Genomic DNA, 14,662 nt, shown 5'->3' on the forward strand with positions numbered 1-14,662 from the left:
GGTTTCATTCCCAGTTTTCCAAGGCATCACCATACTGCTTTCCATATTGGCTACACCAATGTGCAATCCCACCAGCAATGTATGAGTGTGCCTTTTTCCCACATCCTCATCAACACTTATTGTTCTTTGTATTCTTAATAGCTGCCATTCTGACTGGAGTGAGATGATATCTTAGAGTGGTTTTGATTTGCATTTCTCTGATTGCTAGAGATGTTGAGCATTTTTTTCATATATTTTTTGATGGATTGTATATCATCTTCTGAGAAGTGTCTGTTCAGGTCCTTGGCCCATTTATTAAATGTGTGTGTGTGTATGTGTGTGTGTGTTTAGCTTTTTGAGTTGTTATATACCCTAGAGATTAGTGCTCTATCTGATGTGTGAGGAGTAAAAATTTTCTCCCAAGATGGAGGCTCTCTATTCACTTCACTGATTGTTTCTTTTGCTGAGAAGAAACTTTTTTAGTTTGAATCCATCTCATTTTTTATTCTTGATTTTAATTATTATGCTAATTCTTATGACCTAATCTGACATGATAGAGATTAGGGCCTACTTTTTTCTTCTATTAGATGCAGGGTTTCTGGTTTAATTCCTAGATCCTTGATCCACTTTGAGTTGAGTTTTGTCCATGGTGAGAGATAGGGGTTTAGTTTCATTTTGTTGTGTACGGATTTCCAGTTTTTCCCAGCACCATTTGTTGAAGAGACTGTCTTTTCTCCAATGTATGTTTTTGGCACCTTTGTCTAATGTAAGATAATTGCAATTTTTTGGGTTAGACTCTGTGTCCTCTATTCTATACCATTGGCCTACCAGTCTATTTTGCTGCCAATACCATGTCATTTTTGTTACTATTGCTCTGTAGTATAGTTCAACATCTGGTATAGTGATGCTACCTGCTTACTTTTCTTGCTAAGGATAGCTTTAGCTATTCTGGGTCTTTTATTTTTCCAGACGAATTTCATGATTGTTTTTTTTCTATTTCTATGATCTTATGTCATTGGGGTCTGGATTGGAATTGCATTAAATCTGTATAGTGCTTTCGGTAGTGTGGTCATTTTGATAATATTAATTCTACCTATCCAAGAGCAAGGTAGATCTTTCCATCTTCTAAGGTCTTCTTCGATTTCTTTCTTTAGGGTTCTGTAGTTTTCATTGTATAGGTCTTTCACCTCTTTCATTAAGTTGGTTCCCAAGTATTTTTTTTTTTGAGGCTACATCCCCAATATCCCCAATTCCAATTCCCAGTATTTTTTTTTTGAGACAGGGTCTTGCTTAGTTCCTGAGACTGGCCTTGAAATTTTGATCCTCTTGCAACAGATTTCCCAAGTCACTGGCATTACAGGCGTGTGCCACCATGCCCAGCTTGATAGCTCTTTTTAAACTGAAGTCTCTAGACCAATGTATAATAGGAAAACATAACACAGCTAAACCAATATTTATAGTTCAGATGGAAGACACATAAACATACATATATGTAAAACATAATACATATAAATATGCATGTATATATGAACACATATAGACAAACATGCATATACATAAATGTGTATGCATGCATGTGTGTGTGTGTGTGTGTGTGTGTGTGTGTGTAAGAGGGAAAGGAGTCTTTCCAGAAATGCTTTTCAATCACACAATTTCAGCTTCTTTGGGAGAAAAGTATGCTCAGACAAAATCCCAAATAAAATATCTATAAGCGTTAATGAAAAAGACATCTTTATAAATAAAATTCTCCTGGGTCATTAAAAGTATGTAAGAATTTGAAGCTTCACAAGAGCCAAGCAAGTAGATAATTTAAGTTAAAAATGTATTTGAAGTTTCTGAAATATATGCCCCTTAAATTTTGAGTAACATTGTTATCTACAATACCTACATTCAAAATACTGATAAGGTTTAAAAAAAAAATTAAATACCCAGGGCCAAGTTGGGACAGCACTTAAAGTAGCTAGTCTGAACACTCGGGTCATTTAAGGTTGGGATTCATTACTGTGTGTTCAGTGAAATATCAAAATAACCAGAGAAAAAAAGGTCAGTTGATCAGATGGCTTGATAATGAAGGGTTTTTTATGTATTTATTTTTACTTATCTTTGCCAAGCATCACTGAGATGTTTTTAGCAAAATTACATCACAAAATAGAGTCAGTTTAAAATAGATCAGCAGATTCTAATAAAGCAACACCTCAATAAACATTTAAAAGGGAACAGTGAATTCACAGGGGAAGAGTCTGACCCTCAAAAATAGATTGCATAAACCCTTTGAAAAAAAATAAAGACAGTATCTCAGACAACTAAACATTCAAAATATGAACTACACTGACGGGGAACACACTTATACTCTCAGGAAACCAATGTTACTTTTCTTCAAAGAGAAAAACAGGAAAAGTCACTCTGCTTTATCTTGGGCATTTTAAAACAAATATTTGCTGCATAAAAAGTTCAAGAAAATAAGTTAATTTCTAGAAGAATAGCCATCTGCCCTAAAGATGGACCTCAATTTTCTTTTTTATACAAGAAACAATATAGGCACAAAATAAAAAATTCAAATAGTGCAAAAGACTGTAACAGGAAAAAAATTTTCTTTTCCCATCCTGGCCCAAGTTCCCTAAAACAGAGGATCAATCACTTTACATTGGTGTCCAACAATGAATCTGCTGAGAAAGAAATCAGAAAAGAATACATAGGAACAAACCTAATCAAGGAGGTAAAAAACTTTTTCAATGAAAAACTAAAGAACATTGAAGAAAGAAGTTGAAGAAGACACAGATATGGAAAGACCTACCATGTTCATGAATAAGATAAATTAATATTGTTAGAATTAATGTCATTGAAATGGCCATACTACCCAAAGCAATATACAGAGTCAATGCAATCCCCATCAAAATGGTGTTTTTTACAGAACTAGAAAAAAGTAGTTCTAAAATTCATTTGGAATAATAAAAGACCCAGAATAACCAAAACAAGTCTAAGCAAAAAAAGAAAAGAAAAGAAAAAGAAAGAAAGAAAAGAAAAAAGAAAAAAAATAGTGCTAGAAGAATCACAATTCCTGACTTTAGTTTATACTACAGAGCTATAGTAACAAAAACTGTATGATACTGGTACAAAAACAGACACAAAGACCAGTGATACAGAATAGAAGACACAGAGACAAATCCACACAGATGCAGTCATCTGATTCTTGACAAAGGTGCCAAAAACATACATTGGAGAAAAGACAGCCTGTTTAACAAATAATGCTGGGAAAACTGGTTGTCCATCTGTAGAAAGATAAAACTAGACCTGTATCTCTCACCCTGCACAGGAAAATCAACTCAAAATGAATCAAAGACCCAGGAATTGGAACAGAACTTTAGCAATTCCTAGAGGAAAATGTAGGATCAATACTCCAGCACACAGGCAATGACTTTCTCAACAGGAATCCTAAAGATCAGGAAATAATGTCAAGTATTAATGGATAGGATGGCATAACATTAAAAAGTTCCTGCATAGAACAGGTAACAATAAAATGTTAAGGTAGAACATGCATATGGGAGAAAATCTTTGCTAGCTCTTCTTTTGACAGAAGATTAATATCTAGAATAAAGAACTCAAAAACCAAAAAGCCAAATAACCCAATTAATAAATGGGCAAATGAATTAAGCAGGTACTTCTCAAAACAAGAAATATAAAAAGTCAACGAATATATGAAAAAAATGTACATCATTAGCAATTAAGAAAATGTAAATCAAAACTACATTGAGATTTCATCTCATACCAGTCAGAACAGCAGCCATGAAGAATACAAAATAATAAATGGCAGAGAAGATGAAGATAAAAAGGAATACTTTCGTACTGTTGGTGGGATTGTAAATTAGTAAACCACTATGGAAACCAGTATGGTGCTTCCTCAAAAGACTAGGCATGGAACTGCCATATGACCCAGCTATACCACTTCCCAGTACTTGTTCTTAAGAATTAAAGTCATCATACTACAGTGATACCTGCATACCTGTGTTTATGGCAGCACAATTCACATTAACCAAACTATGGAACCAGATGAATGGATACAGGAAATGTGGAATATATACACGATAAAATTTCATTTAGTCATACAAAAATAAAATGATGGCATTTGCAATATACATAAATAACTGGAGACCATCATGTTAAGCAAAATAAACCAAACTCAGAAGGTCAAGGGTCATATGTTTTCTTTCATATGTGTAAGCCATAGAGGAAAAAGGAAAAGAAAGTTGTGGGCAGAGCGAGGGTCTCATGAAAATCAAAGGGAGATCAGTAGAGGAAAGGGACCAGAGAGTGAGAGGGAGAGAGGGAGGCAGGAAGTGTGAGGGAGTGATACGGGCCAAATTATATAATTATATTGTGTGCATATATGGATATGTAACAACAAATTCCACCATTATGTACAATATAATGCACCGATTAAAAATCTGAGGGAAAAAGAATGATTTAAGAGACATAATAACCAAATGTGTACTTCTTGTTTGTACCATGAACAAATTAACTATGAAAAGACATCTTTGAGACAATAAAGGAAATTTTAACTAAAAAAAATTGTGTCTGGGTATTAATAAGCATACTCACACCACAATCTCTCTCACACACACAAGCACACATGTAAACAAATGCACATACACACACACACACTTTCAGTGATTTTTGACCTGCTTTTATTATTACCCAATGGTATACTGCCCAATAATTTGCCACTTTCACATAATCAAATGTCTTCATAATCATTCTGTCAGAATCTATATAGCCATCCATTACAAAGGATCTTAACTTGTTCCACTACCCTCTACTGAGGAACATGGATATTGCATCAGTTTGTACCTCTACCTTTAAAATCTAATCATCATATCTACTCCTGTGTGACCACAAGCCAGTGGGAGGGTCCAGGATAGAACGATCCTTGGTTCAGGAATTATATTCATTGGCATGGAATATAAGGATCAAATGAAGTGAAATTTAAGACTTGGTAGACTTAGAAAACAAAAGAATATGATATAAAAATAAACTCAGAAAAAATCAGGTAAGATCAACAGCAGTCAGCCATTGTTCTCAAATGTACATGAACCAGCCTTCCATCCCCCCTTAACATGGAGAAGACTGAGCCGTAGGTATGTTAAGGAATGAATCAGTGGCAGAGCCAAGAACCAAGGATACCTGTTCCTTGACCCACGTGCTGTCTGTTCCCAACTGGTAGGAAGGAGAGAACAAGGTTAATGACCTGCTTCCATTTGCTTTGGAAAGACCTAAGATAATCTGAATCTCTGAAATTGGATTGGGTGGACTCAAGCCAGTCCAGTTGTTTAAAGATCAATCTGAGTTACAGGCAGCTCATAACTGGATTTTCCAGAAACTTCTGAGATTGGGTTTAATAACTTAGATTCTTTAGTGAAGAGGCAGAATTAAGAGGGCTTATTACAGAATGTTCTAGGCTTATCTTTCTGCAGAGCTAAAATGTTCAAATTTAATCTTATATTTTCTGATTTAATCTTGATATGGCCCAGCTGCCTCTTGTCTGTCTCCAAAAAAATGTTTTTAAGAAAAGGTTATGTTAATTATAAAATAACAATCTAACACCCAGGCAATTCCAAAAGCAATCTTGACCACAAAATATTGAAGAAACCTTAGAGTTACTGTAGCTAAACCTCCATTTCCCAGATTAAAAAAACTGAGCCCCAGAAAGTGTTTAAAAATATAACAAAACAATACATTCAAGAAAGTGAATTCTCAACATGCAGCCAGTGTAAATTAATGTACTTACTCCATATACATGTTGTACAGAAAAGAGAATAAGTATAAGGTACCTGCAGGAAAAACAAAAATTCATATTAATTTAAACCATTCATTTTCATGCAAAACAAACTAAAAAGATAAAGAGTAAAAGAGTTGATCCCAGAAAGCTTTTTATTTCTAACAGGCTAGGACCACAAGCTGATTGTCCCCAGTGGCCAGAGAGATGTTCTGCTCTCTCTAGATGTCAAGATACTGTTTGTTCCTCTTTTTAGTCAGTCAAGGAAGCAGGATGGAAGGTAATGTGGTCCTCCTGAGCCTTCTCTCTGCACCGTCTAGTCCTTCCTCTTGTGCAAACACGTGAGAAACACCACTGAGAGTCACAAAGCCGTGTGCCTGGGTGTGAACCTGATTAGGACATGGGCAACTGGGGCAGATCTAGTCTGTATTTTCTTGCTTTCACCCTTCTCCCAGCCATTCTATTGGAATTAATTCCAATAAAGTCCAGTTGACATTTCAATGTAGTAAATAAGTAAGTTAGAGAAAAATCTGAAGGAGGTGTTAAACCCAGGGAATAAGCTTTAAATCAAGTTGAACTTGTATTTACAACTGCTGCTTGTTAAATGATTTTTTTATCTCTTGGGACATTTGTAAATAGGATATGTTGTATCTCTTTTTTTTTAAGTTTATTTTTTTAGTTATAGATGAACACATTGCCTTTATTTTAATTGTAGATGAACATAATACCTTTATTTTATTTATTTTTATGTGATGCTGAAAAGCGAACCCAGTGCCTCACACATGCTGGCAAGTGCTCTTCCACTGAGCCACAACCCCAGCTGGACATGCTGCATCTTATGGCAGTTGTGGTCACCACATAATCGCATTAAAACTGTGGGCACCTTTCACAGAAGATCTAACTCAGAAATGTTGGATAATATGCACCAGAGCCCTCAGGCAAAATAGCCTCCAAGGGCCCAAGCATTTCAGATATGAACCTCATTACTGTCCCTCATGCTATACTGTTTGTCTTTCTCACTGACATAGATATTTTTCTTCTAAAAACCAACCATAATTAAGATTCTTTTGCAGTTTCCTTCCTATCCACTCCACGTAAGACATGACTACATTTCTGAAATAAACAGATTCCTTCCCACCACCCACTCACTCTTCCTTCATTTCCCATAAACACGTTCATCACCTTCAAAACTTTTCGCCTTTCTGCTATTTAAGTCTTAATCCTCAACACCTTTTAGGTCATATTTAACAATCTCCTATTAGCTTCCTATGGCTGCAGCAACACATCCCCACAAACTCTGAGGCTTAAACAATGCAGATATATCATCTTGTACTTTGGGGCATCATAAGCCTAACATGGGTCTCAATGGTGAAAATCAAGGTGTTTCAGGGGAGAGTGTGATCCCCTGCTTTCCTAGACTCTAGGGGCCACTCGCTTTCCTTGGCTCGTGGTCCATTCCATCTTCAAAGCAGGATGAGTGTTTCTCTTGCTGCACCCCTCTGGCCTCTGCTTCTGTAGTTACATCTCTTCTGATGCTGCCTCCCCCTTTGACTTCTAAGAACATGTGTGATTATATGGGCACACTCAGATGATCTAAGATCAACTATCCCATCTCAAGGTCTGCCAATTAGCAAACTTAATTCCATCTATAACTTTAAACCCCCCTTTTCAATATAACATAACATAGTCACAGGCTCCAGAGATTAGGGTGTGGATGTCTCTGGGGGTCATTAACCTGCCTACTGCACTAGACAAGTACTTTGTCCCAACTCTACTAGTTGCAGGGACCCTGCTGCTCTGGGCCTATAAGGCTTTTGCTATTCAAACCCAGTGAGTAAGAGAGCAGGAACCCAGAGCCCTTAGTTATGCAGCTTCCCACTGGGTGACCTTGGAGCATTTCAGGGACGGTAGACAGTGTGGACTTTAATAATGAGTCATATACAGCAGGCAAACCCTTTAGCTTTCTGGAACCATTTGCTTTTTGATACTGAGGCATTTAGATAATCTACAACTATAAAACAAACACTTAGGAGAAATTATTTGATAAAAGCAGGTGATCACACAGAAGACACTCACCCAGGATCTGTGACCAAGGGCTTGGTCCATCTGAAAGACACCATGTGCACAGGGGCTTTGCAGGCCAGTCTAGGGACTAGAAACTTCTGCCAGGCCTCTCTTCTCTTCTGGAAGACTCCCTGGCAGGTTAAGTTCTGTGTCTTGGGTTAAAATCTGCATGTGTTAAATGTAAATATGTTTCTTAAGCATTATAATGTTGAAAGTAATTACTTTCATTATTCATAGTAACAGAGGTATTCAGGCATGAAAATAAGTGAAATATTAATATGGGCTACAATGTGAATGAAGCTTGAAAACGTTATGCTAAGTGAAAAAAGGCCAATATGTATGTATGTATATAATGTATATAAAATGTACATAAAATGTCTACAATAGGCCAATCTAGAGAAAGAGAAAATAGATTAGTGGTTGTTAGGAGGAATGGAAGGGAAAATTAGACAACTGTAGGATTTCTTTTGGGGATGATGAAATGTTCTAGAATTTAGGAAGTGGTTATGGTTATACAGCATATGGACATAATAAAAACTGTTGGATTATAAACTTCAACAGAGTTAAAATGGTAAACTTTATTTTTTGAATTTTACCTCAATAAAAAAGGAGAAAAAATATTTTTAAACTTGACTCAAAGAACCTTTTATTTGATCAAAGATCTCATTGGCCCCAAGAATTGAGATGTCTCATATTTAGAATCTTTGGCTGTAAAGACCTGTTCTTAATGGAACTGGTAGAGAGGGGAAACCAGGAGTGTTAAATGTTGCAGGCTATTTTTAAATTTCCGGATAAAAGCTGGGTAAATTAATTCAATGCTGTATTTATGGAACATTAGTTTTCTGAGTAAGTGGTAGAACCACATTCCACGATGCTGTTTCAAAACCAAAGAGAAACAGAATCACTCTGAATACCTAGATCTTTTCCATCCCTAAATTTATAATTTTAAGTATCTTTTTAAAAAAATCACATTCTAGAAACAAGTCTCAATAAAAGTATTGTTTTAGAAGGAAAACACAAATAAGTTTGAGTCGTTCAAATTGTATTCAATAATTTAAACAAATTGAAAACAGTCTAAGATTTAAGAAAGCCAGAGATACTTGTATTTTAATCCAAAATTAGATATATGATGCAATTAATCTCTACACATATCCACACATATTGTGATAAAGGGTTGCCATAGTCATCTTCCAGGGAAGACAGACTGTGGTCTAATCCTAGGATTTTCTCAATACATTTTCATTGGATGCAGGTATAGGCCAATCTGCAGAATCCCAGTGGGTCTCCCACCAGCCAAAGAAAGTGAAAGGGCAAAGGACACTGGAAGCATCCTGTGTATTCTCAGCACCCTGAATTTAATTAGCATACAAACCTTAGGACAACAGGGCTGCTGCTGTTTTTATAACCCACAGGCTTATCTTCAGGGCCCTTGTAGTGTCTGCAATACATAGTGAGTGCTCAATATATATCTGTTTGATGGATTAACTTGTAAAAGACACTTGGGACCTTAGGGATGGGAGACAAGTATATTCAATGGGGTAGCTGTTAAAGGCTATGGAGAAGGCTAACTTGGAATACACATGAGGTTGTGGAGAGAGAAGACATATTGGAGGAGGTGAAGAGAAACGGACAATATGGGGTAAAAATGGGAGTTCATAACCCACTTGAATCAAAGTGTGAAATATGATATATCAAGAACTATGTAATGTTTTGAACAACCAACAATAAAAAATTTAAAAAAAAAGAAAAACGGACAATTTGTGGTTATTTGTAGGGTCCTCTTCAGAGCATTGCCCACATAAAGTCAGTTAACTCTTAACATGATTTCAAAAAAGTTTTATCCCCATTGCACAGGAAAAACAAAGGAGATCAGTTTATGTACTTCATACAAAGTCACAGAGCCATAAGTCACTGCAGGACCAGGACTTTTCTCCCTGGTAAGAATTCCTTCTCCCCAGTGACACTCTGGCATGGAGGACTTCAGATTTCTCTCCTCTTATCCTCCCATAAGAATTTTGAAACTATGCACCCTGCCCTTCTTTTTCTTCTTAAGTTAACATTTAAAAGCTTTCATCTTCTCTTTAAGTAGTTGCAAAGCAAATGATTTCTGAAGTATCATTAATGGTGACCTTTAAAATAGAACTGTTCCAGCATTATTTTGATATATCAAATGGATCATAATGCCACAACAATCTGATTTTCAGCCCTATCAGATTAAAACAATGCATACAAATTCTTTCACAGGAATTTCATGTGGCTTGTTTTTAAATTTTGTATACGTATTTCCATGCCACTCCCCCACACATTTTAATGCAGCATATTTTATACTTGAAAATCTTATATTGATCACTATCATACTTCTCTGCAACAAAAATGTATTTATAAAAATATTTACAAAGTAAATATTTTTTTATTTCCTATGATCATAGGCCTCTAAGTTTAATTTTTCATACTGGAATTGGTTTTTCCTTATAATTATTAGATACATATATTTTTTCATCAAAAACAAATTGACATATTGATGATCAATTATTAAACATCAAAATAGTTGTATTGGAAATGCAGGCTCCTTGTTTCTCAGTTCAGTCAGCTCTAGACCAGCAGCTCTTCCTACTGAAATTGACACAGTTTTAAAAATAATATTTCCCTCTTTATTTCCAAATTTGAACTGTTCTTGAGTTGTATACTATAGCTTGAAAGTCTCCTGCCTCACAGAATTCATGCGTTGAAATCTAATCCTCAGTGTTTTGATATTAAGATGTGGGGCCCTTTGGGAGGGGGGCGATAAGATCATGAGGCTGAGCCCTCATGCAGGGTATTTGTGCCCTAGAAGGGTCTGGGGGAGTTTCTTTGCATCTTGCTTCTGCCATGTGAGACTGCAACAAAGAGGAAGCTCTCACCAGACACCGGATCTGCCGGGACCTTGATTTTGAACTTCCCAGCCTCCAGAACTGTGAGCAATTTCAGTTGTTCATAAATTACTCAGTCTGAGGCACTGTGTTATAGCAGCCCAAATGAACTAAGACACACATCAAGATTAGTGTCGTACTTCATCATTAAGAATTATTTTTGAATTCACTACCAGCTGTAAGCCTTCAAGTGTGATGACAGCTGAAGTTGGAAACAGTGACCAGAGGCCAGTAGGTGGAGCACTTCCTGTTTGGATGGTCCTTCCTTTGTCCTTACAGAAGGTTCTTCAGTTCTGGGACAAAGCAGGGTGGCAATGTCTGGGATGGACAGGGAGAGGAATGTGTCTTTCTTTTGAAAAGTAGGAGAAGAAACAGTGTAAGAAGCTTGAACAAAGGCAGAGTAATGCTATGAAAGAATGTACACGGCAGCTGAGCATCTGGAAACAGGCTCTTTTCATTAGTTGTCCATAAAATTAATTACATAACTCTTGAGAATCTCGTTGCTTCCCAAGGATCCATGTGCCTCAGTTTGAAGATCTCTGTTTTAAATGAGCTGTCAATGGTAAAAATCTGTACTGTTCACTGTTTCAACTGGAACAGACCTTAGAAGCCCATGACCATTCACGTCTGGCCCAAAACAAACTACAAAGGAGTCACAGAGAATTTTTTGACCGTTTTCCTGCCTGCAGTGCAGCTACTAGGTCACAGCTGAGCAGAGCCCCCGTCTCCCTGTCAGCCCAACACTGGGAACAGCCATATGCACTGTGCTCTGTGATTCACAAAATGCGATCACGCATGTTATCCACAGCCATCTATGAGCCGCTTCTTTGTTGCAACCACCTGTGTTACAAGCCTAAGAATGTTTGCATCCACCAAGATTTTGACTGCACCAAACAAAAATAGCCCCTCACTCAGAATAGCATCCCTCTAACCTACATTCCCACCAAATTAATGGCTTTTGTCATGTGGGATTAGAGGGGACAGAATGTTTCTATTCAAGTTTGTCACTATTACAAAAAAAACAACCCAAGGGCTATGCCACTAAAACATATGCAAACAACAGCTTTAGGAGACTGCCTACACAGGAAACTTCTGGAGAGGTTCTGTGCCTTTCAAAAGGACATGCTTTATTTTGCCAACTGTTATTCTCAAGAAGGGACCATTGTCTATAGCTCCCTCAGAGCTCCACCTTCAACCCAGCTCCTGGAGGCACAGACAGGCTTTCCACCACCTGGTCCTGTCTCCCCAGCCACACAGAAAGGATCAGGATAAACCACTGGGCCAAAGGTGACTCCATGCAACAGTGGCTTAGTGACAGACAACTGTGACTCTGGGCTGGGAGGTGGTACAAATAGAGACTGAATGGAGAGGTAGAGGAGGGATGGGGGTGCATCAAGAAATGATTAGAGGGGCTGGGGTTGTGGCTCAGTGGTAGAGCACTCGCCTAGCACATGTGAGGCCCTGGGTTTGATCCTTAGCACCACATAAAAATAAATAAATAAAAGAAAGATATTGTACCCAACTACAACTAAAAAAAAATATTAAAAAAAAAAAAAAGAAATGATTAGAGGTAGAGGCCAGTATTAAAGGGCTGGGGAAGACCAAGGCAAAGTGTAAGCCTGGATTTAGAGAAAACAGATTCTCTGAGTAAACGTAAAATGCTGTTTTCAGAGAGGAAAATTCAAAGAAAAGAATGATTTTGTGGGGAGGATGAAAGATCACTGGGAGCTGCTCCCTGTGGTAAAGCCATAAAAGTCAAGTCACTTTTCTTGGGTGAGTGGACCTGAGGACCACCCCACACCCAAGTCCAAGGAGGCTCCACCCAGCAGGGAGCTTGCCTCCCCTCTTTGAGAGGGAAGCTGAACATCAGCACCTGGGCCTTTGAATCACCTGTTCACTGACCCCAGTAAGGTCCAGAGGCTCTTTCCCATAGAAGACAGATGGTAGTAAGTTCTAGTACGTATGTGCAGCAAATATCATCTTGCTGTCTTCTTCCAACTCCCTGAGATTATTTTTTCCCTTTCACTTCTTTATGAAAAGTCCTCGTCTCCAACTCTTTCTGGTCTGTGCCCAGTACTAGAGTCATTCCCAAATGCTAGATTTGGGAACAAGAACTGAGATCTTCCAAATCAGTATCTACCAGGAAAATTTGTTTTCTCTGCAACAGGATCCTGAGAGGAAATACACCCAGCTGGGCTCTCCTTTATGGAGGTGAGGAGAATGGCCAAGACAGTGGGGGCAAGATGAACAGGAGACTGAGGATGAGACCCTTCCAGTCACAAAGAGCTAACAAAAGCTTAGTGTCTCTTCCTAAGCAACATGAAATCTTTGAGTTCTGTTTAATGATTTTGTTTTTGTCTGAACACCTATTTTATACACCTTTCTCTTTCCAAAATAGAATTCTTTGGGGGGAGGGGGATAGCCGGGATAGAATTCAGGGGAACTCATCCATTGAGCCACATCCCCAGCCCTATTTTGTATTTTAGAAACAGGGTCTCCCTGAGTTGCTTAGCATCTTGCTTTTGCTGGGGCTGGCTTTGAACTCTCCATCCTCCTGCCTCAGCCTCTTAAGTCACTGGGATTATAGGTGTGTACCACTGCACCTGACCAAGATAGAATTCTTTAAGGCTCAGGTCTTATAAACAAATAAGCAAAGGGCCTCAGAGGTTAGGAAACTGCTCCCAGGAAAAGCAAGACATACCTTGGTTACCTGCCCCTCACCTCTGCATCTCCCTGCAGTTCCTACCCTTTTCCTTTTAAGCTGACCTTTTCCAAGTGTATAAGATGGCTACTTGGTTTTGCTTTCTTTTCTTTAAAAAAATGTTTTAAACTTATTATTAACAGATAAATAAAAACATAAAAATCATACTAATGAGGTACTATGGGATCCTTTGGTACAATTATACACTGTTGATAGTTTAAATCAGGCTAAACGTACCTATTCCCTAAAACAGTTATCATTTCCATATGGGAAAAACCTTGGAAATATGTTCTTGGAACTTCTTGAAATGTATAGTACATAATTACCAACTATAGTTAACCTGCTGCAGTAACACACCAGAACTCCTTACTACTAACTATAACTTAGTACCCACTAGTCAACCTCTCCCCATCCCTCTACTCCCATCTCTCCCAGCCTCTAGTAATAACTACTCCACTCTTAACACCCATGAGATCTGCTTTTTTTAAAGAATCCATGTATGAGTGAGATCACACAGAGCTTGTCCTTGTCCCTGGCTTATTTACACAATGATCTCCAGTTCCATCCAGGTTTTGTTCTTTCTAACACCTCATTTGGGTTGATTCTAACTGCAGACACAGACTTTCAAAGAATTCATTTTGGTTTGAGCTCTTTAGAGAAAAAAAAGTCCTTCTTATCACATAGCCCCAGGTTTGTACAGTGGGTCATCAGTCTGTGTGGTCCTGGGACCATGGCATGTGTCTGGAGCTTCATGTTCTCTGGGAAGCAAAAGGGAAAACTTGACAACTGCTCAACTAAATTCTTGAACACTACTCTGAGTTCCGACTTGAACAGAATGCTGCTGGACTGGAGCCAAGCCCACCCCAGCTCTCCTTCCCTCCAGATTCTACTGAATTGTCAGAGGACTGCAGAATCCTCAGTTGACACTGGATGGAGTTAGGCATGGAGTCTGCCACTGTAACTCAGCTAACCCACCATTCTGGCAGAGTAGGCTTCTATTACCCTTCTGTCCTTGAGGTCTCCTCCCATTATCAACAGAACATCCGTAATAATAATGCAACCATAATAATGTCACCCTTGGGAATCACATGAAGGGGACATATGTTCCAAAAATATACAACAGATTTTCAAACCCAGACAAGTTTTTTACCTCCAAGTCAAGAGTGACATTCTTAACTCAGTCCTCTCAAATTTCTTATTAAAATGACTAACCTCCCAGGTTTCCCTTGGCCTACGATT

At 38.0% G+C, this 14,662-nt stretch overlaps 1 protein-coding gene across 12 annotated transcripts in view; it reads right to left on the reverse strand.

Moving 5' to 3' along the window:
• Col4a4 (collagen type IV alpha 4 chain) overlaps window positions 1-14,662 on the reverse strand; it is a 151,208-nt gene that overhangs the window by 128,461 nt on the left and 8,085 nt on the right. For 7 of the 12 annotated variants that reach the window (XR_006850819.2, XR_006850818.2, XM_046439821.2 and 4 more), the window contains exons 2-4: window positions 9,186-9,251; window positions 7,826-7,978; window positions 5,762-5,804 (exon numbers count right to left, since the gene is read on the reverse strand). Coding sequence is in view for 10 of the 12 variants with exons in the window: in XM_046439821.2 (XP_046295777.1) it covers window positions 5,762-5,804; window positions 7,826-7,869 (87 nt within the window). In the remaining 2 variants the exon portion in view is untranslated. The remainder of the gene's footprint in view (window positions 1-5,761; window positions 5,805-7,825; window positions 7,979-9,185; window positions 9,252-14,662) is intronic. The other 5 variants (XM_046439819.2, XM_046439820.2, XM_046439818.2 and 2 more) reach the window with 1 other exon arrangement.

Source organism: Marmota monax, unplaced genomic scaffold (genome assembly GCF_021218885.2).
Source record: "Marmota monax isolate L192 unplaced genomic scaffold, Marmota_monax_Labrador192_F-V1.1 WCK01_AAM20220418_F8-fsc00041, whole genome shotgun sequence".
NCBI lineage: Eukaryota > Metazoa > Chordata > Mammalia > Rodentia > Sciuridae > Marmota > Marmota monax.